The 21,767-nt window shown below is 36.3% G+C and overlaps 1 protein-coding gene across 10 annotated transcripts in view; it reads right to left on the reverse strand.

Moving 5' to 3' along the window:
* Lis-1 (LisH and WD40 domain-containing Lis-1) overlaps nucleotides 1-21,767 on the reverse strand; it is a 761,024-nt gene that overhangs the window by 190,648 nt on the left and 548,609 nt on the right. For all 10 annotated transcript variants that reach the window (XM_067772985.1, XM_067772987.1, XM_067772995.1 and 7 more), the window contains one exon: nucleotides 8,808-8,963. In XM_067772985.1, the coding sequence (XP_067629086.1) occupies nucleotides 8,808-8,963 (156 nt within the window). The remainder of the gene's footprint in view (nucleotides 1-8,807; nucleotides 8,964-21,767) is intronic.

A 21,767-nucleotide genomic window follows, 5' to 3' on the forward strand; every position in this document is an offset into this window, starting at 1 on the left:
ACGTATTTCTTGTTGGAGACCATCGAGAACAATTTTCATAAAGCGAGAAATTTCACATTCTGCGGATACACCAACACCTCTAGCCGATTCTCGGGGCATTTTGCGGCGCCTTCTTACACGTTTTACTATATCAATATCCCATTTTTCAAAAAGAGACTTCGCTTTTTCTATTGCTTCTTCATACTCATATGTAGCCGCAACTCGTTAAAGCTGATAGCAGTTTTTTTTTGTCGATTTTATAACTGAAAATCTAGCTATTAGGGAACTAATACTTATTTGGCACTCTAGGTCGAGTTATGTACCAAAATTTTTTATCACTAGTTACTGACTTCCCTTGAGAGTAATTAACTAATATCATATGAAGTTACAGTTTTGCTTACATTCTTTGGTCATATGCCCCATATATTTCAGCTGCGCGGTCAATTATATATCTTAATTTTATTTATGAATCAATTTTGATTACAAAAAGTTTTCAGTGCTATAATGTTTTTGAATAATTTTTAGTTGTCAAATTGTTAGTGTAAATTTTTTTATCATACACAAATGCCTGAATTTCATACGGGAGTGCTTTTTCTAGGAACTTTCATAAGAAATTCAAGCATTTTCATATGATTCGAAATTATATGTGAGGGCATATGGGAGTGTTATGAAATTTTTTTTTTATATTCAAAGTGTGAATTTGAAGCTGTGCCTATGATTCAGGGCAAAACAAAAAACAAAGGGCTACAAGTGTATAGGGGTTGAGCAGCTCTGCCTTTGAGGAAGGAAATATATCAATGATATTATCAAAATTTATCAACACACATTTTTCTTTTTCCACACTTAATAATGTTAGGTCACTAAGGTCACCTTGCCCCATCGTTGATCGTAAAAATGTCAAAATCAGTTTTAATTTGCTGAATGAACTTTCGCAGATAGCAATTGATACTGAGATAGTCAAGAGTATTTGAAGAGCCACTCGCAAGTTTGGAAAAACATCTTCTCCATACGCGATTATAAAAGTAAGTAATTCTGACGGTGTTTTAGGTTACATTTCTTTTATACTGCGAAGCAATATTTTGCAGTCACATATTTCGATAAAAAGTTCTCTTCCATCGAAATCTGTATTATAAAATTCACCCAAGTTCTTACAATTTCTTTCTAAGTCGTTATTATCCTTGTTTAACATACGTATAAGGGAAATAAATAAAAATAAATGTAAGGCGCGATAACCTCCGAAGAGATTTTAGGCCGAGCGGGACTCCGAACGGCATCTGCGAGGCAGATGAGTTTTCACTGAGAGGTTTTCATGGCAGAAATACACTCGGGGTGCTTGCCAAACACTGCCGAGGGGCGACCGCGCTTAGAAAAATTTTTTTCTAATTGAAAAACCTTATTTCTAAAATTTTGATGTTGCTTGGCCCGGGGTGTGAACCCAGAGCATTCGGTGTGGTAGGCGGAGCACGCTACCATTACACCACGGTGGCCGCAAATTAAATTAAGGTCATTTAGTCGTGTAAATCTTGTACGTATTTCTTGTTGGAGACGATCGAGAACAATTTTCGTAAAGCGAGAAATTTCACATTCTGCGGATACACCAACATCTCTAGCCGATTCTCTGGGCATTTTACGGCGCCTTCTTACACGTTTTACTATATCAATATCCCATTTTTCACAAAAAAACTTCGCTTTTTCTATTGCTTCTTCACAGAGAGTGTCTCGAATTTCGGATAGTTCGGTCGCTAAAGATTTAAGATCATGATACGCTTCTCTAAAATTCATCCCCGGATCTTGTAATCTGAGCTGCACACGATCAATCCTCCTTAAGATTTCATTCCAGAAATGAACTAATGTTATGAAACTAAAATTCAGTATATTTTGCAATAGAATTGTAGCTCCGCTTCTGGTGTCACTTGTGGTGTAAGTGGCCTCTGCTAATTGTTCTACTACATTCTCTAGCAAATCGATGATAACGCTAACCGCTTGTATTCTGGCGCTCCATCGTGTTTCAGATTCACGTTTGACACCCAGAAGAAAAGTTGTCAAGCGCTTCCCCTAAGAAGGCATTACAGAACAGCTTCCAAGCGAGACCAATGCACGTTACCACAGCGCTCCATAGTGATCGCTTCTTGTGCTCTTTCTTGAGGAGCGAGTTGATGAGATGTCGAACAAAAAATGCTTTGTTTGTCTCAACTATGCAAGTTACAGCTATGTATAACAGCACAAACTGAAAAGTGACGCGTCAATTTCAGCGTTTATCATTTTAATAGCGTTTTCGTTTCTGAAATAAATTGTTGCCTAAGTAAATGGTAACGCCTTAATAGTGTTACTCCTACCCCAGTGCATACAAGAACATTTCATCTAACCATATTCACTCATATCACAAATCACACAAGAAGATTGCACATTGCGCATGTAAACATTAGATCACCTCTTTTTTATGGGCAATTCTTACGTCATTTTCCTTTAGCTCTTGTTTTTTCGCTCTTTCTTTCATTTGCTCAAACAGTCAACTGTGACGTAGATGCGCAGAACGAAGCAATTTTGAACTCGTGAATGCGCAATCTGGGTAGGTGATTTATGCACTCATACTAACGGAGTATATGTGGAACTCAAGAGTGAATTGAGATTTTCACAGAGTTGCACTGCCACACCGCAATTTTATACAGGGTAAAAGTGTAACGCTTTTGCGTTGCGAGCAACAACCCTTGCGCGGCGCACAAAAAGCGTAACACTATAGCCAGAAAAGAAAACGCTGTAAGTAAAATTTTTGTGACGAAAAGACGCGTATTAATTTGTGTGGTGAGGAAATATTAATATAATTAAAAATGCATAAAAGAAGAACAAGTAGAAGTAACATAAAACGAAAAATTGTGAAAAAAAAACAAACTAAGAGAAAAACTTAAGTGTGGAGCCTATCGAAGAAGTATATAACAAAAGTGAAAATATAATTTCCTACGAATTAAATATTTCTGCCATAGATGCAGACAGACAGCCAGAGAGTCTAAATACTAAACTAAAAAAGTTTTATTATGCTTTCAGTCCTTCAAGAAATATGCTGAATGCCGTCTTGGGCATCTTAAATTCCGAGGGATTAATTGTGCCTATGACGCTGGCGGGGCTACTTAAAAGTACCTAGACGAAACCCATTATTAGAACTACAGCACCTGGAAAATATTTGCACATTGGGCTAGAGAAGCAGTTAAAAAAAATTGCCACCATATGCGTTGCTTGGTTATGACGCAATAGTCCTCGATATAGGTGTGGATGGATTGCCACTTTACAAAAGTAGCTCAGAAAGTTTGTGGCCAATACTGGGAAGAGTTGTCAATATTTCAAAAATTGTACATTCCGAAAGATTTTCAGAGAAAACCTCGATTATTTGATGACATATGCCGATGGAAAGCCACAGAGTTTCGCCAATTTATTCTCTATACCGGACCAGTCGTACTGAAAAATATCATTCCTGTCGAAGTTTACAACGAGTTCTTATTACTCCATTCGGCATATAGATTGCTTTCAACACCTCACAATTTGGACTCAAATATTAATGTAGCTAATGGATTATTGTCGTTGTTTGTAGAAAAGTTTCCATCCCTATTTGGTGAAAATAGTGTGACATTCAATGTTCACAGCTTACTCCATTTAAGTCAATGTGATATGGGTATATTACCAATTTTATGCAAATTTAAAACGAAAAATTAGAAGCGGCGGATGAATACCACATTGGGTAGTTCTAAATCATATGAACAAATTAATAGTAAGTATAAGTTTTCTACATAATATTTAAAAGATAATTACTTATTGATATTTTCTAGATATTGAATTAGAATTGAAGGCGTTAAAAGATTTAGTAACTCAACAGAGTAACACCATTAAAACTTTAAAAGAAGACTTGTCCAATCGAGATGAAATGATTATAAAGGAATTACCCTCTATCAATGTATTTGTACGTGACATGGCAGCTGAGAAGAGAGCAAAATGCCGATATACTAGCGGTGTGAAGTTAGCCCCCCCAACTAAAAATTTTTAATTTTTTAAAACGCTAATCGTTTGATAGTCGTTTGATAATGATTGATACACTTCGATATTCGTTTGATAGTTATTCGTTTGTTAGAAAAACGAAATTTTTTAAAATATCTATGTGAAGTTAGCCCCCCCAACTAAAAATTTTTAATTTTTTAAAACGCTAATCGTTTGATAGTCGTTTGATAATGATTGATACACTTCGATATTCGTTTGATAGTTATTCGTTTGTTAGAAAAACGACATTTTTTAAAATATCTATGTGAAGTTAGCCCCCCCAACTAAAAATTTTTAATTTTTTAAAACGCTAATCGTTTGATAGTCGTTTGATAATGATTGATACACTTCGATATTCGTTTGATAGTTATTCGTTTGTTAGAAAAACGACATTTTTTAAAATATCTATGTGAAGTTAGCCCCCCCAACTAAAAATTTTTAATTTTTTAAAACGCTAATCGTTTGATAATGATTGATACACTTCGATATTCGTTTGATAGTTATTCGTTTGTTAGAAAAACGAAATTTTTTAAAATATCTATGTGAAGTTAGCCCCCCCAACTAAAAATTTTTAATTTTTTAAAACGCTAATCGTTTGATAGTCGTTTGATAATGATTGATACACTTCGATATTCGTTTGATAGTTATTCGTTTGTTAGAAAAACGAAATTTTTTAAAATATCTATGTGAAGTTAGCCCCCCCAACTAAAAATTTTTAATTTTTTAAAACGCTAATCGTTTGATAGTCGTTTGATAATGTTTGATACACTTCGATATTCGTTTGATAGTTATTCGTTTGTTAGAAAAACGACATTTTTTAAAATATCTATGTGAAGTTAGCCCCCCCAACTAAAAATTTTTAATTTTTTAAAACGCTAATCGTTTGATAGTAGTTTGATAATGATTGATACACTTCGATATTCGTTTGATAGTTATTCGTTTGTTAGAAAAACGAAATTTTTTAAAATATCTATGTGAGGCGTAGCATAACCTGATTAAGATTCAGTTGGCTTTACTTATGACTATCTATAGAAATATGACGCGGAAGCAGAAGCGTACCTGTGCAACACTCCAGCAGCAACCCTGCTTTGCATACTATATCTTTGCATATTATATATTAGGGACCCCGGAATTTTTTATGTAATTGTAAAAAATGGATATCAAATAAAGATGCTGATGACATAAAAGTAAACTATTTGGTTTATTTAAAGCCGTTTAACAGATATAATCAAAACTACGGATAAGAGGTACACTGAAATTAATGTTTATCTTCTTCCTATATATAAAATTGACATAAAATTTGTATGCCCTTCTAACTTAAGAGCCGCTAAAGGGGGGGTGTAGCCAGTTGCATTATCACGTATTATCAACCAGAGAATGACATAGACATCGCTTCGAGCTCCTAGGCCTCTAGAGCCTGAAAAATTATCAACTGGGGGCAATTTGACATATGTAGATATTTAAATTTTTTTTAACGAACGAATAACTATCAAACGCATATAAAAGCGTATCAAACATTATCAAACGATTAGCGTTTTAAAATATTAAAAATTTTTAGTTGGGGGGCTAACTTCACATAGATATTTTAAAAAATGTCGTTTTTCTAACAAACGAATAACTATCAAACGAATATCGAAGTGTATCAATCATTATCAAACGACTATCAAACGATTAGCGTTTTAAAAAATTAAAAATTTTTAGTTTGGGGGGCTAACTTCACATAGATATTTTAAAAAATTTCGTTTTTCTAACAAACGAATAACTATCAAACGAATATCGAAGTGTATCAATCATTATCAAACGACTATCAAACGATTAGCGTTTTAAAAAATTAAAAATATTTAGTTGGGGGGGCTAACTTCACATAGATATTTTAAAAAATTTCGTTTTTCTAACAAACGAATAACTATCAAACGAATATCGAAGTGTATCAATCATTATCAAACGATTAGCGTTTTAAAAAATTAAAAATTTTTAGTTGGGGAGGCTAACTTCACATAGATATTTAAATTTTTTTTTTCTAACAAACGAATAACTATCAAACGAAAATAGAAGCGTATCAATCATTAACAAACGACTATCAAACGATTAGCATTTTAAAAAATTAAAAATTTTTAGTTGGGGGGGCTAACTTCACACCGCTCGATATACTTCAAATGTTTCCTTTTAAATATATCGATGAGTTGCAGCGATTTGAAGATAATACACCAAACTTAGATGAACTAGCTTTGGTACGTTATATACTGATTGTAGATTCATGTCATGATATCTTTGTGTATTGCCGATTTAAAGTGTGGAACTGCTAAATATAAATTGTCTGAATATAATAAACTTTATTCGTTTTGTTTCGATCTTCTACAAATTCGACTTTTTGAGTTAGCAGGTTTCAACTCTAAGCCCCCATATCCTAATGCTTTCTCTACATATGCTTAATATAACCGAACACCTTTTCTTCTGATTTTAGATTAATGCCATCAAACAAATTATTGAATGTGGACATTTTTCTTAATTTCAATTATGACGGGGTACAAACGAAACAAACGTTCAAACAATATATTAACATAAACGGTATTTTATATAGTAAGTTGTAATAAAATTAATATTCAATCAAACTCTTTATTTTTCTGCTCTTTTCAATTGCAGAAGCTGTTGCTGAAAAAGTCGTAACAAAAGAAAACTTTATTTTCGAAATCAAAAAAGGGTTAAAAAATGCCAAGAACCGAGTACACAAGGCAACATGTCTAGCAATAATATTACATTTCGTTTTGTTAATGTTTATTTCGTCGTTTTTTAGTATATCAAATAACATACACTTATTGGTAAAAATGTTAAGAAAATACTTGAATGCAGTCTTATTCTTATGTTCTTCTATATGTACAAATACATATTTATTTATTGATCTAAATTAATAATATTAATTTTAACGTTTTTTCGCGTATGGAGTAACATATATGTTCATACATATAACATTTAATTTACGCTGAATTAATATTTATTTTTACGTTTTTTTCCTGTTGAACCAATAAACATGTGTACATACGTATCTACGTAAGCACTCTAAATATTTCATTTATAAACTTATCCTTCGGAAGCGAAACGGTAATGCCTTACCACGAGGCCTATATGGAGTGCTTGAGACGAACTCCTTTTAAAAGTCATTCCTCAGGGAGCGAAACGGTAATGCCTCAGAACGAGGCGTATATGGGATGCTTGAGACGAACTCCTTCTATAAGCCATTCCTCAGGAAGCGAGGCGGTAATGCCTTAGAACGAGGCGTATATGGAGTGCTTGAGACGAAATGCTTCAAAAGCCATTTCTTCGGTAGCGGAAAGGCAAGGCCTTGCTATTTGGCCCGTTTCATATAAAAAATTAATAAGGAATTCATCTAGATGGTAAGGCCCTCTAGACTCCGGAGAAGAGCTTTTGTAATTGCTTCTTACTCCTTCCTTTTTCTACTGGGCAGTTTTTTTAAAGCATATTTTAATAATTCCCATTATAACGTTGAACGTGAGAAAAAAAGATAAATGCTTATAATTATTACAAAACCTGTCGCAAGTGCTCCGGATATATGCATGCATTGTTTAGTATAGAACATTTTTTCCAGAAATTAGTTATAATAAAAATACAAATTACACTGGACCACGAATTTCAACTTTTTCTCTTTACCAGAAACGCCGTTATGAAATTCGTATGTAAAACCACCCCCTGATTTCGAAAATCGAGTTCATTTTTGATTCTATGGTACTGTTTTTGAGATATTTGCAATTTACCGTTATTCGAAAAAACCAAAAAGATGGCTCCATTTAATTACGTATATCTCACGAACGGGTCAAGCAATTGCAAATAAGTTTACAGAATCGGAAAGACGATAAAATTTTCTATAAATACATCATACATTGTTTTTTGCTCAACCATATAGTTTTCGAGATATTAGCTCATCGTTTCAGATTTTTGTTTTCTTTTATGAAAAAAAATGGCATGGCGATGGCAGCATTCCAAAACCACAACTTTTTCTCCAAATATTTTTTATTTACGTAAAGCTCTGTTTAATTAGAAAAAATATAAGCTATCACCGAAGAAAATCGATGCAAAACTACGTAAGTTATAAGCGATCAAATAAAAATACCGCACGTATCCCCTTAAAAATTTTATATATTTGGCTTATATGGCTTGATTAAGGTGTGGTGTAAAGCAAATACAGCAAAAAAAGCAATTTCAGAGCTCAAAAATAAAAATTTTAAGGCAACTGTATGGTATGGCTGTGGACGTGTGATGATTTTGGGCCTACTTGGCTGCCTCTGGAGTTGGCAAAATAACTTTCTTGCCACAATGGACAACAATTTTTATTTAACCTTACGAAAAGACAATTTGTTGCAAAGTGCCCCTAATTTAGGTGTACGTGATCGATTTCGCAATAAGCAAGATAAATACCCTTAACACAAATCCGGGATTGTGCAGGCATGGGTAATATTGAACTCTCCACACCTCATGAATCCCATTCCACATTCTCTCGCCTTAAGAGTCATTGAAAATTTGTGGTCAATTTTGGAATCGGCTACACGGCAATGGCAGATTAGTAAGATTGGCGATTTAAAAACTACTCTTGTCGAAGAAAGTCATAAGATACCACGCGAAGCCACTCAAAATCTAATTGCATCTATGGAAAATCATCTTGAAGATGTTATTTAACAAAAAGGTGGTCATACGAGGTACTAAACTAAATAACAAAGTAAGTTTAAATTCGTTAAATACTGTGTCTTACCAAATTGTTTCACTATTTTCTTAACACATAATAAATAACATACCCGAATAGTTTTGTCACGAGATCCTGATGCCAAAAACGGACCCTGATAATGACCTTTTTTGTTATCTACACCAGTGCCTTCATTTATAAAGGATGTCGCTGTTTCTGGCGCCCAAGCTATGCACTCTACGGTGTGATCGTGATCCCGAAGTTCAACCTGAAATATAAAATGAAAAGGTAATTTTTTTGGTTTGCGAGTTTTATGACTACTTCGTGGAGTAATTTTTTAGAATTTATCTGGCGGCCACCGTGGTGTAATGGACCGAATGCCCTGGGTTCATACCCCGGGCAAAGCAGCATCAAAATTTTAGAAATAAGGTTTTTCAATTAGAAGAAAATTTTTCTAAGCGGGGTCGCACCTCGGCATAAAACAAGTAGGTCCCGTCCCGCCAATTTGTAGGAAAAATTAAAAAGGAGCACGAAGAAAATTGGAAGAAAAGCTCGGCTTTAAATCTCTTCGGAGGTTATCGCGCCTTACATTTATTTTTTTATTTAAAAAAAATTTATCTTAGAAACTCAAAACAATTAACTCATTTATTAGCAGCACAAGAAGTGCCGTTCCGCTATCGCTTACTTATTTATTTAAACAGTCTATGAAACAAAATTTCTTACAGACTGATAAGAATATAGTTTGTTCAATTAACTATCAACATGAATAATTCACACATACTAGAAAATAAAAAATAATATGTAGGTACTACATATCTCAACAGAAATATCGGAAGAAGTTCAAAAAAGCTTGTTTGGTCATTGATAAATCAATGGCAACAGAATATTAAATTCACGCATGGATCTTTCAAGAGGAGCTTTGCTGGCAAATCTAGCTTTGACCCTATTGCAATAATAGGGGTGAGAGACACCAAGGTTGCGCCTGTAAACGTTGAATGTAATCCTTTCCAGAAGATAAGGACAGTCTATGACGCGTTGAACTACGTTAGTCATAAAAGTAATGTAAGTTATGTGCAACAAGTAAGAGTGTCTAAGTTCGGGTGTAACCGAACATTATATACTCAGCGTAGGCTTAAATTGTACAGTTCAATTCAGGTGAATTACTTTTCCAATTTTGTTACGAGGGATTTATATTTATCTTTTTTTGAGGCTCCAGAAATGTTGTGTAATGCTCCGATCAAGCATGGGGCATGGCTCCGCTAATTAAAACAAAAAAAAAGTTCTCCCAATTTCCAAATTAAATTGAACTTAGTTAGTGAAATATCATTGATACAAAACTATTTCGCTAAGATATAGCTTATTATTCTAGTCTACGACCCTTTTAAACATCTCTTATATAAAAGTGGTCGTAGTCATTAACATTTTTACTAGAAATATTTCCTGCTATAAAGAAAGTATGTATTCCCAAGTCTATTACGATGTATTAATTTTTCTTCGAGTAATGGCTCCCGAAACATAGAAAACTGCTTAGTCAAGTGCCACGCCCATTTTTAAAAATTTTAATATTTTCTAACTTCTTGTTATAATTACATTTGGAAAGTAAAACACCATGGATATTAAGTTCCTTTTTCTTAAAGGTATAGCTTATATACTCGTCTTACTTACTTAATTGGCGCTTAACCGTCAAAACGGTTATGCCAATTGGTCTCACCAAGGGAGATTAAACCGTTTTCCACCTGATTATTCCAGCGGAGTGGGAGCCGCCCTCTTCCTCTGCTTCCATAGGCGAGTTCCGATAAAAATACTTTCTTAGCTAGAGAGTCATCTTTCATTCGCATAACATGACCTAGCCAGCGTAGCCGCTGCGGTTTAATTTGCTGGACTATGTTGACTATGCTTCTGCACCATATACCAGGACGGGTACGATAAGTGACTTGTAGAGCATCATTTTCGTTTGTCGAGGGAAGACTTTACTTTTCAACTAGTCCAAAGCAGCATTTATTGACAAGAGTGATTCTTCGCTGATGTTGTTGATAGTGTTAATGCTGGTTCCAAAATAAAGGACGTCTTTAACTATTTCGAAATTATGGCTGCCAACAGAAGCGTGGTTGCAAAGGCGCATATGCGCTGACTCTTTGCTCGATGGCAGCATGTACTTCATTTTATCCTCATTCACCATCAAGCCCATCTTTAACGTTCCTTTTTCCAGTTTGGAGTAAGCAGTACTTACGGCGCGGGTGTTCAGGCCGATGACACATATCAATGTCATCAGCATACGCCAGTAGTTGTACGCTTCTATAGAATACTAGCCTTCACCCGCGGCCCCATCCGCAAGGAGAAAATTAAACATATGGGCTATTCACGTTAGCCTGCTTATTCCGAAATAGTCTCAAAAATAATCTACAAGTGATCTGGAGATCGTCGCGAAATGATCTGCATATAGTCGCGCAATGATCCTCAAGTAGTCCTGGGATAATCCAAAACAATCATAAAATGATCTGAAGATAGTCACGAAATGATCTCGAAATTGTGTCTATATAATCCCAAAAATATAAAGGAAATGATCTGGAAATAGTCCTAAAATTGTCCCGAAATAATTCTGAAATTATCTGGAGATAGACCCGAAATGGACCTGGAATTATCCCAAAATAGTAGCGAAATGATCTGGAGATAGTAGCGAAATTAACTCGAAATAGTTCTGAAATAATCCCGAAAGGATCTGAAGATTGTTCTGAAATTATCCCCAAATCGTACCGTTATAATCTCGAAAATAATTCGGAAATAGTCTGAAAATAGTTCCAAATAGATTCAGAGTTATATCGATTTATAAATAACAGTACATATAAAAAACTAAAAAATAGCTAACCAAACGAAAAAATTGAAAATAATTTTTGAGTACAAAGGTTTAATATTATAGTGGAAGATCGAACAATAAATCATAATTAATCACCTCAAAATAAAATTATAATAAAATCTAAGTTATTTACAGAAAAATTAAATTCAGAGTTAAAAGAGTTGTTTAACTATATCTTTAGTCCCGAAAGGATTCCAAAAAACATCCAGAAATGACTTCGAAAACGTCCCCAAAGGATCCCGACATAATCCAGAAAGAGTGACAAAATGACGACGGGACCCTGGACGGATCTCGAAAAACATCCAGAAATGATCCCGGAAGGGTCCTCAAATTATCCCGGAACAGTCGCGGTATAACCCCGACGGGATCCCGAAAATCATCCAGAAATTATACCTGAGGAGTCCCAAAATGACCCGGAAGAGTCGCGAAATAACTCCGATGGGATTCCGGACGGATCCCAAAACCATCTAGAATTGATCCCGAAATTACCCCTACGCGATCCAGGTCGGATACCGAAAACAATCCAGAAATGATATCTAAAAGGTCCCTAAATGATCCCGAAAAAGTTCCGAAATGAACCTGATATGATCTCGGAAGTGTCCCCAAATGTTTCTGAAATAATACAGAAAGTCACGAAATTACCCCGACGAGATACCGCACGACTCCCGAAAACCATCCAGATATGATATCGGAAGAGTCCCAAAATGATCCCAAAAAAGTCCCGAAAAATTACCCTGACGGGATCCCGGAAAGAAAACCAACCGTAAACAATGCAGAAATGATCCCTGCTCACTTTGTAAGCCCCCGACTAATTTGACCCGTTAAGGTTGTAAATTTGAAGTTATAATACAAATTATTAAAAAGTAATTGTTTGAAAGGGTCGTGGGATCTCCCACTTTCCAGTTTCGAAAAAATTCTATCCAGTAGACTATTGTCTATCTGTGTTCCAAATTTTATCTAAATCCGTATAGCACATTCACAAAGACGAAAAAATAAAACTAAATTATAATTGTTCCCAGGGGCGTGGACACCCCGCCCCCATCTCCTTTTCAAAATCATATAGCTAGTAGATCCTTCTAGACTATTGGCTATATTGTTACGAATATTAGCAACACTAAGGGGTACTGCCATCTCTAAGCCGATGCTAAGCAGTGACTGTATGCACATCAATAATTCAATCATTATGTCTACACATATGTACGTACACGTAGCGGAGAAGCAACGCACAAACACATGCAGATATCTTATCTGAGATATGCAATTATAATTGTGGAAGTTTCGCTCACAAATACACGCGCATATGAGAGAAGCTATGAAAATTGTGCATCTGTAGTTATAGCTGAGAAACTTATAGCAGATAACCAACTAGTAGATTCTAGAACAGAACCGCCTAGAAATGTCAACGAGGAAACCAAACGCTATAAAAGGCAGCAACAGTAGAGGCGCGAGAATCAGTTTTGATTTGAGAAGCCACCTGGCGAGCAGTAGTAGGGTTATTTATTGTGAAGTACGTTATATTGTGAAGAACTTTAATAAAGGCCATTTTGTATTATTGAATAGTGGAGTTATTTATTCAACAGTTCAGTGATTCGAACGTTAGCAGAAGATTGCAAATAAGGGGAATTGCAGTAAATTCGTTACAATTGGTGTCAGAAGAGGAATTGATGAATAAATTCCGAAGACTTCGAATACAACTTGGACATGACAAAGTTGAGTGAATTGACGATCCAGCAACTGAAGGAGTTGGAAGTCCGTGGATTGGCTACTTTTGGCGATAAATGTATATGAAGGAATCAATGCTGAGCAGTATGTCTTTCATTATGATAGCGACAAAACAACAACAAAAATGGAAGAAACGAAACACCGCAGACAGTGACGAGCACAATATCTGCACAAACATCGACAATGGCATCTCAGCTGGAGTCACAGGAGGCACGTATTTCAGAAATGGCGTCGCAAATGTCATCTCAATTGGAAGAACAGAAGACATATAGTCATCTCAACTGGAAGCGCAAGAGGCACGTATATCTGGAATGTCGACAAAAATTTCGGAACAGGTATCATCGCAGCTCTTTGCGAAACTGGAAGAGTAGGATGCAAAAATTTTAAAACTCGAGGACAAAATTGATGCTGATGAGATAGAAGCGTTGAAAGGTCCTATGCAACAGTTACAACTAAATCGCCCAGCTGTTCGAGCGAGCAATGCGAAGGTAAAAACTCCATCTTTTGACGGCTATGTTCCTTTCCAGGTATTCAAGCTTCAATTTGAGAAGACGTCAGCAGCGAACAACTGGAATGCTGAAGATAAAGTTGCTGCACTGTTCGTGGCATTGAAAGGGCCTGCAGCTGAATCTTACAGACAATTCCAGAGTACGAAGGTAACAACTATCACACATTGATGAGCGCTCTAGAGAGATGTTACGGAAGCGAGCATAGGAAACAGGTATATCAAATTGAGTTGCAAAATCGTTACCAAAAGGCGAATAAGACTTTGCAGGAGTTTGCGGCGGATGTTGAAAGATTGGCTCATCTCGCAAATGCAAGTGCACCCGTGGAATACACCGAGAGGGTTAAAATTCAGAGCTTTATAAATGGAATACGGGATGCCGAAACGAAACGAGCTACATATGCGAACCCAAAGCCAACATTTGCTGAAACGGTATCCCATGCACTGACTCAGGAAACAGTGGAAAGGCCAGATTGGGTAGACACAATTTTGGAAGCACTGAAGGGATTACAACAAAAAAATGCCGGAGTTATGAAGTGTTTCAAGTGCGGTAACCCAAGTCACATTGCACGTCATTGCAGAACCGGCCATGGTAGTTCCAACTTGGCTGGTCGTAAACGCAAAGCTGGAGGAGATAAGCAAGAGCGATTCAAATGTAAAGATCGAGAACTTGCCCCAGCTATTGAATGCCGTGTGATACCTATCTCGTAAACTGGAAGGAAATCGAGCAGTCTTACCGTCAAAGGGAATGTGGATGGCAAGGAGCGTGTAATGACTGTAGATACGGGCGCATCTCATTCTTTAATCCGATCAGATTTGGTCAACAGGAGAGTAAAGCCATTACCTGGAGCAAGATTGCGAACGGTCACAGGCGAGTATAACCAAGTCCAGGGAGCAGGGGTATGTGAAGTCTTAATTGGGGAGGTCATGGTTCTACACAAGTTCGTTGTGGCAGAGATCGTTGATGAAGTCATATTGGGAGTGGATTTCTCGGTTGACCATGATATCAAGATCGATATGCAGAGAAGGGTGATGCGTTATAAGAACCAGGATGTGCCACTTATCTTCAGTTTAGAGAAAGGGTTCAGCAGTAGTCGAGTGCTGGTGAAAGAGTTTCGACAAAAACCACAAAAGTCAAAGATAAAGGTTGATGGATCGAATGGGCAAAATAAAGCGAAATCAAAAGTACCTGCGAGAGAAACACTGGCATTGACAAAACCCAAGGGACGAACGAAATCGAAGGAAAGAATTTCCCAGAAGGAATGTGAGGTTAGTTACAATCCAGGGCGCACTACTGTTGTCAAACGTGGGAGCGAAGTAGTTCATTGGCCAACGAACAGAGTGTGAGGGAACAGCCCAGGGTAATGAGTAGTAGGACGAAACACAGGTACGACAAGAATTATAATTCGGAAGGTTTCTTGGAGGGAGATTTGGTACTGCTATACCACCCTCACCGGCGGAAAGGTGTTCCATCCAATATTCGGTGCAGTTGGGAAGTCCCGTACAAAGTTGTGAAGAAGATCAGAGATACCATCTACCGCATACAAACCATTGGGAAACCACGAAATAGAAGGGTTGTTCATTTGGAGATGCTAGCAGCGTTTAGATCGAGAGATTTGTCTGATCGGGAAGATCAGACTTAGGTGGAGGGCAGTGTTACGAATATTAGCAACACTAAGGGGTACTGCCATCTCTAAGCCGATGCTAAGCAGTGACTGTATGCACATCAATAATTCAATCATTATATGTACGTACACGCAGCGGAGAAGCAACGCACAAACACATGCAGATATCTTATCTGAGATATGCAATTATAATTGTGGAAGTTTCGCTCACAAATACACGCGCATATGAGAGAAGCTATGAAAATTGTGCATCTGTAGTTATAGCTGAGAAACTTATAGCAGATAACCAACTAGTAGATTCTAGAACAGAACCGCCTAGAAATGTCAACGAGGAAACCAAACGCTATAAAAGGCAGCAACAGTAGAGGCGCGAGAATCAGTTTTGATTTGAGAAGCCACCTGGCGAGCAGTAGTAGAGTTATTTATTGTGAATTACGTTATATTGTGAAGAACTTTAAGAAAGGCCTTTTTGCATTATTGAATAGTGGAGTTATTTATTCAACAGTTCAGTGATTCGAACGTTAGCAGAAAATTGCAAATAAGGGGAATGGCAGTAAATTCGTTACAATATGTATTCCAATTTCATCCAAATCCGTTCAGCCGTTCTCTAAGACATAGCTCCTTTTCGTGCTGTCGAAGGCGGCTTCAAAATCGACGAAAATGTGATGTGTGTCGATTCTTTTTTCGCAGGTTTTTTCTAAGATTCGGGGCATTATGAAAATCTTGTCGATGGTAGATTTACCAGGTCATGGTTTTCGCACGATACACTTGAAAGGACCTTATATGCGATTTGAGAAGACTGATTCCGCGATAGTTCGCAATATCCCTTTTCTTGTGGACTGGTCAAAGAGCACTAAGATTATGGCCGACCATATTCCCCATATTTGAATAACTTCGTCATAATCGGGCGGGGGAACATGCCTCAATTTAGCAGAGCAGAGAAGTGTTCCTTCCATAATCTAAGTACCCTCTGGACATCGGTTACAAGGCCACCGTTTCTGTTCTTACAAGAGTTTGCCCCGGACTTAAAACCTTCCGTCTGTCGCCGAATTTTTTGGTAAAATTTTCGGACGTTATTTCTACTGGCTAGCAGCTCAAGCTCCTCGCACTCACGCCTATCTGCCTCTGCTCTTTTTACTGAAAAGGCGTATCGCTTCCCTTTTCAACTCGCGGTAGTGTTCACGTACTCTTCTTTTTGCGCTCGCTTTTAACGTGGCCCTGTAGACAGTGTCTATTCTTTCGGTTGCAACGCGCCATTCCTCATCGAACCAGTTTTTTCGTGGTCGCCGGTAAGCAATGTTTTCCCTGTTGGGTTGATTTGTGCTCTCAGAGGGCAGCTATGAGAGTCGAGTTACGAAAACATTGGCAGTCTGTTGCGATTGCATCCTTTCGACGTCTAACTTTCCTTGTGTTTGTTATTCCTTGGTTTTAGCCGCGCAGAGGCGGGCGCGTATTTTGGGTGCGACGAGATAATGATCTGAGTCGATGTAAGGTCCACAATTTGGTCGATTTGATTGCGTGTATTTCAATCGGGGGAGAGCCATGTAACTTGATGTATCTTTGAATGCATGAACCCAATCCTGGATATGACGTTTCGAGCACCCGCAAAGTCAATTAGCCTCAGTCCTTTCGGACTGGGCCAAAACACTTTCATGCCCACCCTGCCTGGCGTAAAGTTCGCCAGCGCGACTATCTCGGCGGGGGCAGCGCTCGTATGTGCGTTCTATACGTTCATAGAAAGTGTCTTTCACCTCATAGTCTTTACCCTTAAAAAAGTTTGCTTTTATTCCGATAGCGGCACAACGTTCGTCCACAGGCGTGAACGTCAGTATTTGCAACAACGAATCCGACGCCGAAACTGCGCTTATTTGTATGGCCACTCAATAGATGTTCATCTACAACCCTTTTAAAAGTATTTTATATAAATGTAAGCGTGGTCTTTTACCGATCTCGTCCACTTTTTCTAGAAGTATTTCCTTCTATAAGGAAAATATGTGTACCAAATCACATTACGATCTGCTAATTTTTCTTCGAGTTATGGCTCCAGTAAAATAGAAAATTTCTTGGTAATAAAAGGGGCAGTGCCACGCCTATTTTCAAAATTTGTAATCTTTTTGTTTTTCTTGTGATAATTCCTCTTGGGAAATGAAACACCATTGATAGAAAGTTTTTTTTTTTTTTCAAAGATATATCTTATTTTAGTCACCCACGAACCCTTACAAATCTTTTATACAAAAGTGGGTGTGGTCCGTAAACTTAATTTTAAATACTTTGATAGATAAATGGTAAATAGCGACCTTCAGGTGAGCAGAATAAACGTATTGCTTATTATTACGAGAGGAAAGAACAGATTTTTTAATGCTAAAAACCAATTCCGATCTATCAACTGTGCTTGAGTGCGTGTTATAACCTTTGACTGGCGGAAGGGCTCGTTTAATTCAAAATTGGTTTTAAATTTTTTCACAAAAACATACTTAAAATGTCTAGTTGGCCAAAAACGAACATTAAAATTAACTTCGCTTAGTAGAAAACGACTAGAAACCAAACCGTACACTAATCTGATAATAAAAAAAATAACTCCGCACATCTCTCTACGGCGTAGATTACAGAAGGAGTCCCACTGAAAATCTTGCAGAGAGAAAATGTAAAAACTGGTTTTTAATTGATTATCGGCCAAACCAACCTTGTAAAAGGGGCCTTCATAAGATAAGGATATCTAAATTCGTTTGACCATCGCTTTACGAATGCTAACACACCTCCTGCCTTATATATAGTTGCATTATTTAGAAAGTTGAAACTATGCTTGCGATCCATCGCAACTCCTAGGTCAACAAACTCATACAATTGCTAAAGGTTACAATTGTTAATTGCATAGGAAGTTGGCTGCATCGTTCTACGTGAAAACCACATGTATTTAAATTTCATTAAGTTTAAAGGCATGTAGTTTAAGTCGCACCAAGAAGCCAGGGAGTTTAGATCTGATTGTAAAAATTCTGCATCTTCGGACGACAAAAAGGATTTAAAAAAGTTGACGTCATCAGCATACATCACAATTTTGGAGGATATAATTATTGTGACGATATCATAAATGAAGAGCAGAATCGGGCCAAGATGGCTACATTGGGGAATCCCGTAGGACACATCTATGACCAGGGTTCGTAATTGCACACACATGCACCCCACACGCACGTGTGGGAACTAAATACTCACTGAATTCAATGCAAGAGCTGAGCAATCTTGAAAAAAAGTTTTGCACATATGCGCATATGAAATAACGCATATGCGCATGAGTGTGCTCTTTGATTTAAAATAATTATGCGCATACTCGCGTGCGTGCAGAATATAAGAAAAAGGTGCCGAGTGCTGTTAGTCATCCACATGGGCAAGCACAGAAATTAAGGGGCCCTGGTTTCAGAGCAATCATCATCCTCATTGTCCAACGATTATGAAAACGTGGGCTCGACGCATTTTAGAAGTTGCTTAAACCGAAAAGTTGCATAACCGTAAATTCTATCCCTTTAGGATTTCGTCGAATACAATTCGTATCTACTCGCCTACGGTTCAGCCGTATTCATCGGAAGGAGGTAAGAGTGTTTCTTCTAATAGACGAAATTTCCTTTAGGAGGGCATTTATAGTAAAAGTGGTAAATAGGTTTATTTGAGGAAATCAAAGCCCTAAATTTTAGTTCAGTCAAAGAAAGGGGCATCTAACTTTAAAAGCCGTTGAGATTAGAGATTTTTGTTCCTGCATTCAACGATAATACTACAACTGCAAATGTTTCAATGTGAAGACGAAGCTGAACACATAATGGAAGTCGTGATAATATACGATTTAGTGGCCCTCTCAAAAATTTTAGGTTTATCCCGTTCTTCTATCTGGAATCCTACATCCAGAAAATTTACAAAAATTCATACATATGTATAATCAATTGGATTTATTTAAACGAATAGTGAAAGAACATTTGATATCTGTTTTTGATTCCGAATGACAGGAAAAATTGTGTATGAATGATTTTTGAAGAAAAATGCTCACATGACTCATATTTTTTTTTGTACACAGCACAGGAATATGCGCATAATGATTTTATATACAAAGCACACATAAGTGAATGTACTTTCCTCGAGTCAACACACAGCTCATGTGACTCAGCGAAAAATGTACAAATGTGCTGCACATGAGTGTGGAAGTACGAACCCTATCTATAACTTTGTATAGGGTATTTTTAAAGTGATCCTCGTGGTGAGACTTAGTTGAAACTTCACCTGGTCAAGTTTATGGATGAGTAATGAGTGACAAACTTTGTCAGCCGCTTTACTAAAAAATCCGTGTGCATGCTTTTTCTAAATCTATTTGATACAAGCAATGTGAATTCAAGTAAATTGGTGACAGTTGATTTACCTTTACAAAATCCCTATAGTAACAATATGTAACATTAACGATAGCCTCGAATAATTTTAGAATAGCAGAAAATTAAGCTATGCCAATGGCAGACCTACTCTCTTTCTTATAAAGATGTATAAGGAAAGATTTTTTTCATGGCGATGGAAAAATATCTTGCTTCAAAGAAATACTGAAGAAATCAGATAGTGGCTCGTAGATGTAGACAGCACATTTTTTATGTATACATGTGGGACAATATTTAAAAGATTCATTTAGGTTTAAGATAAAACTAAAACATCTCCAGCACATATAATTGGAAACATAGCTAAGTTGTTCGAGTGCTGCAGATACGGATGTTTAAAGGGTTGTCAATTGATTTTATTAGAATAACTGGAAGGAGTTCAAAATACTAGGGTTATCGCTATATCTTCAGAGTTTATTTATTTATTTATTTACGGTCTTGTAGACCTAAATTAGGTACATTTATGTATGGGATCATTATATAAATGGTAGTGCTTTGCAATAGTTATATAATAATTTCTTAAATTTATTGATATTTTGACATTGTTTTATTTCACATGGTAGTTCGTTGTATTCTCTCAATCACTCGTAGTATATATCGAACAGCTGGAAGGCGAAAGTTATTTCTATTTCTTGTGTGGTAATCATGAACCTCATTGTTATATGTTATTCGGTAATTTAAATATTTCGGCAAGTTGCCTAGTTTCATGATGTGTATAAATTTTAGGGTGTAGTTGTGGTTGTTGTTAATTATACCACTATTTATTGTACACGCACTAGGTAGTCATTAATTATACCACTATTTATTGTACACGCACTACTTTATTTTTATAAAATATCTTTATTATAATGATTCCTAAATGTATGCTAACAATTCGTTTTAAAATTTTATATCAGAATGAAAATTTTTGAAACAATCATTTCAAACTTGAAATATAAAAAAATTAACAAGAACCAAAAATTCAATTTATTTAAAGTAGGTACATTTAAATTTGAATATAAATATAACCCTACAATACCCCCCCCCCCCCTTCCGGAGATTTAACGTTAAATAAATTAAAAGTAACTTTCTTTTTTGTTTTTGTGTTAGGTATCTGTATTTTATCAATCATTGCTGGTTTCAAACGATCAATAGGAATAGATTTAATTTTATTATTTATCTCAATTTTAAAGTTTTTAAGATATTTTTCAATAACTCTATAAGGACCCTCATACGGATGCTGCAAGGAATGTTTGTTTATTACACGTACAAAAACAAAATGACAATCTTTTAAATCTTTTGGAACAAAAATACCGCTAGAATTTTGATGATGTTCCAAATTTGATTTAAATTTTTTTAAATGTTCACGCAAACTACTTAAAACATCCGCTGAAGTTACATTCTCTGTAGTTGAAACAAATAATTCACCAGGTAATCTTAAATTTTGGCCATAAACCATTTCAGCTGGTGTTGCCGAAATATCTTCCTTAAAAATCGATCGCAAACCCATAAGCACTATTGATAACTCTTCATACCAATTCCTGGACCCATTCCTAGCCATTATTGAAGATTTAAGCTGTCTATGGAAACATTCTATCATTCCATTAGCTTGGGGATGATAGGAAGAAGTCGTTATTTGATGACTTCCAAGAAGTTTCGTTAATTCTGAAAACAAGTTTGAAGTAAACTGAGATCCCTGATCTGTTTTTATTTCCAATGTAACCCCAAAACGTGAAATATATTCCTTAAAAAATTTATTTACAACCGTAACTGCAGAAATATCTCTTAGCGCGAATGCCTCTGGCCAACGTGTAAATCTATCAATTATAGTTAATATGTAACGATATCCCTTTGAAACAGGCAAGGGTCCGACAATATCTAAGTGAATGTGTTCAAATCTAGTTTTTGGAATTGGAATTTTCACAACTGGAGATTTTGTATGACGATGTACTTTCGGTTTTTGACAACTTATACATTCTTTGGA

This window comes from Eurosta solidaginis, chromosome 3, assembly GCF_040869045.1.
Source record: "Eurosta solidaginis isolate ZX-2024a chromosome 3, ASM4086904v1, whole genome shotgun sequence".
NCBI classification, from domain to species: domain Eukaryota; kingdom Metazoa; phylum Arthropoda; class Insecta; order Diptera; family Tephritidae; genus Eurosta; species Eurosta solidaginis.